The following is a 3,724-nucleotide window of genomic DNA, read 5'->3' as shown; positions in this document are numbered from 1 at the left end:
TGGATGAAAGTTCAAGAGGCTATGGGCACCAGATTGAATTTTAATACGGCCTTCCATCCTCAGACTGATGGACAAACTGAGAGGACTATTCAAACCCTTGAAGATTTGTTGAGACTGTGTATTCTTGATTTTGGTGGAAGTTGAGAATCTCAAATTCCCTTAATAGAGTTTGCCTACAATAATAACTTCCAAGTCAGCATAGGAATGCCTCCATATGAAGCACTCTATGGAAGGAAATGTATAACACCTCTATGCTGGGCAGAGACAGGTGAGAGGAAGGTAATTGGATCAGATTTGGTTGATGATGCTTCAAGCAAAATCAGAATGATCAGGAATAGGTTGCTAGCAGTACAAGATAGGCAGAAAAAGTATTATGATGCTAAGCACCGTTCTGTGGAATTCAATGTGGGAGATTTTGTTTTAATAAATAGCAGGCCTATGAAGGGTGTACTTCGTTTTGATCAGGTTGGCAAACTCAGTCCCCGCTACATTGGACCTTTTGAGATTGTGGAAAGGATTGAGAATGTAGCCTACAGATTGGCTTTACCAGCTACATATGCTGTCCACAATGTGTTTCATGTTTCTTCTCTAAGGATGTTTATATCAGATGATACTTCTAAGATCATAACAGAAGATGTAAATATACAGCCACATCCTACATATGTTGAAGAATCAGATCATATCTTGGAGTTCAATTTGAAAAAACTAAGGAGCAGGGAGATATCTTTTGTTAAGGTTCTATGAAAACATGGGTTGGAGAAGAATGCTACATGGGAGAAGAAGACAGAAATGAGGAAGTGCTATCTTTATGTCTTTGAGTAAGGTATGCTTTGTTTTTCCTCTTATTTAAATTTCGAGGACGAAATTTTTTATTAGGAGGGAAGAATTGTAAAAACCTGAAAACTATCGTTCGAATGTGTCGCACGCATTTCAATGTGCCGTGACGAATTTAGGCAAAATTTCAAAGTCATCAAAATTTAATGAAATAAATTGTATTAAATTCTACGCGGAATTTTGATCGAAATTGTATAAATAACATAAATCAAATTTCGCATGGTTTGAGAATTAAAAATTGCCAAAGATGGTTTAAGTAACATTTTACCCTTTGTCCCATTTTGCCCTTCATATGACAATAGAGAGGAAAGTGGGAGAGGGGTACATGTGTCTTTTAGTGAGCCCTCTCCCTCATACAGACAAAATACCTCATAGGGACCAAAATATTTCGGTCCCTCTTGTGTTTCTCTCGGCCGAACAAAGGAGGGTGGGCGGCATAGAGGAGGAAGCGGCGGAAGCTTGCATTTTTCGGGGGCCGGCGGCGAAAGCTTGCATTTTCCGGTGGCCGGCGGTGGTTTCCGGCGGGATTTTTGGAAGGAAGTGAAAGGGAAGGCTTAGGGAAGAAGAAAAGTGAGTTCCTTATGCAAGAAACTTCCCTTTTACATGAGATTTTTTCTTGGAGAAATTTTTAGGGTTTTGTTTTTTATGGGGTTTTTCTTTCGAAAAGTGTTAAGACTTAGTTATGCCTATGTTTCTAAGTCATAAACATGAAGTTTGCTTATGGAAAACTTAGATTTCAAAATTAGGTTTACTTTTTAACATGAGATTATGTTTAAGAATGATGTTAGGAAGGATGTAAAAACATTATTACCTTAAAATTCAAAGTATTCCTTAAAAAATTTTGGAGTTTTAAATTAGGGTTTTTCCTAATAAAATATCCCCTTTATTATGCAAACTTAATGATACTAGTGAAGCATTAGGTTTCCAAAATTTGATTTTTAGATAAAACCGAAAATTTCATTTAAACTCTATTTTATTGAATGAAGGGATGTGACAAATTATGGGTTATACTAAAGTGATTAGCAATTAGGATCTATGTTTTATCTTATAATTAAGACTCATGCTTTAGATGATGATCATGCTTATGTGGTTAACTAAATGTTTTAAGATATGGGTAGGTGAATGTGTATTAGTGAGCTTAAGGGAAGTGATTAGCTATGACTTGAGAAGGGCTAATGAGGTATAGTGAATTGATTTGACATAAGAGGTTTATGCAGTAATTTTTCCCTTAAGTTTTGGAAAGAGAAATTAAGCAGAGGTTGGTGAAGTGAAGACTTGCAAAGGGCAATTTAGGTAGGAATCTCTTACTCTACATATTCATGTTCCTTTATGTTTTTATTGTTCCTTTATTTTTATTTTTTAGTGGATTTGATACATAGCAAATGCATATAAAATGTCTTTATTAATTGCTAAAAATGTAGAAATATTTTTATGAAATAATTCATAGTTGATGTTTAAAATTCTAAGCATTTCATAAAAGTTTTTTTCATGTACTTACTTCATGCTCAAGGCATATGGTTGTTATAAAAAGGCTACATTACATACATGTTGCTATGGAAAGAATATATAAATGATTGTGCATGTTGAAGGTGGAGTACTACATATGATGTGAAAGCACAAATATGGCTCTTACAAGCAATACGGAACAATATGGCCCTTTGGGGCAAAAGAGGAAAAGAAATGAATGACCAAAAAGATGTTTGTGTACCTGATCAGTACACTCCTAATACTCTGGCACAGGTTGTATAAGATAAAGCATGAGTAAGCATATGACATACATAAGCTATGACATCCATAAGACAAATGGCATACATAAGGCATATGACAAACATAAGGCATATAACATTCATAAGACTTATGAAAACTAGCATGTGCAGCAAAACAATCGAGACTTTTCACTTCTAGCATACATGTAAATCTTCTTTTATTAAAGGCAAGTGAAGATGTTAGGGTTAGTGTTTCCTATTGAGCGTTAGCTCACTCCCTCGTGTTGAGATACTTTTTAGGAGAACCAGCTGCAAAGAATGACTAACCACCCTTGGTTTACCTACAGTCGTAGATGACCGGCTAATAGGTTCTTCTTATGATTTTCTTAGTTGTAGTTTACCTCTTTTTGGGTGGTTTGGCATATTTGATAATTTTTGTAATCACCTTTTTACATGACAATCCTCTCTTGAAGTTATATGAAATGATATGAAATATTTTGTATATTTGAAAAAAAAAATTATAGGCGCTTTTAAATCCCTGTTGAAGTCTTTTAGATTCTGACATTGGTAGACCCTCCAAGGTCGGATGTCCTCATTAATTAGCTCTTAACAACATAAGCAAAGAACCAACTTTTCGCATCTGCATTCTGCATCTTGGATTTTTATCACGCCCTCACAAATAATATTAATCAGAAGGCTTTCAGGATTTTGAGCTAGATATTTTCAATTATATGCAGCTCAAAATTATATATTTTCATTCAAGAACCACTTAATGTGATTATTATCCCAGTAACCATCTTGAATTGACAAACTAAAATGTTTTAAGCCTACGAGTTTAATCTGATGAGTCATTCGCTCATCTTATAATTACAGACACCATACCAGCTATGAACAGATATTTTGTTCTAGTTTATTGAAAAGACTTAAAACAATGAGATTCATAAGCACCTGAAACCATGGCACTCATAAGCACCTGAAACCATGGCACTGTGATTTGGAAATTAAACCGAGTTAATCAAAGTGTTATGAAACTCAATTCATAAACTTAATATCAATAGCTCAGACACACTTTCCACAAAATTCAAGGATAAAGGCCGATGCAACAGAGCAAATTCAAGGTTACTAGGCACCAAGACAAATAGCATGTTGTGGCCTTTTTCATTCACTAATTTCCTCAAACAATC

The 3,724-nt window shown here is 34.9% G+C and overlaps 1 protein-coding gene across 1 annotated transcript; it reads left to right on the top strand.

The window, feature by feature from the left end:
* The first annotated feature begins 204 nt into the window (after nt 1-204).
* On the top strand, nt 205-744 carry LOC110097395. The gene has a single exon (XM_020823760.1). It carries the CDS (start codon nt 205-207, stop codon nt 742-744), a length of 540 nt encoding a protein of 179 aa, XP_020679419.1.
* The last annotated feature ends 2,980 nt before the right edge of the window (nt 745-3,724 follow it).

Source organism: Dendrobium catenatum, unplaced genomic scaffold, assembly GCF_001605985.2.
Source record: "Dendrobium catenatum unplaced genomic scaffold, ASM160598v2 fragScaff_scaffold_649, whole genome shotgun sequence".
Lineage (NCBI taxonomy): Eukaryota > Viridiplantae > Streptophyta > Magnoliopsida > Asparagales > Orchidaceae > Dendrobium > Dendrobium catenatum.
This window is presented reverse-complemented; position numbering and strand designations above follow the sequence as displayed.

Coding starts and splice junctions, on each gene's coding strand:
- LOC110097395 (XM_020823760.1), top strand. CDS start 205: ATGCCTCCATATGAAGCACTCTATGGAAGGAAATGTATAACACCTCTA.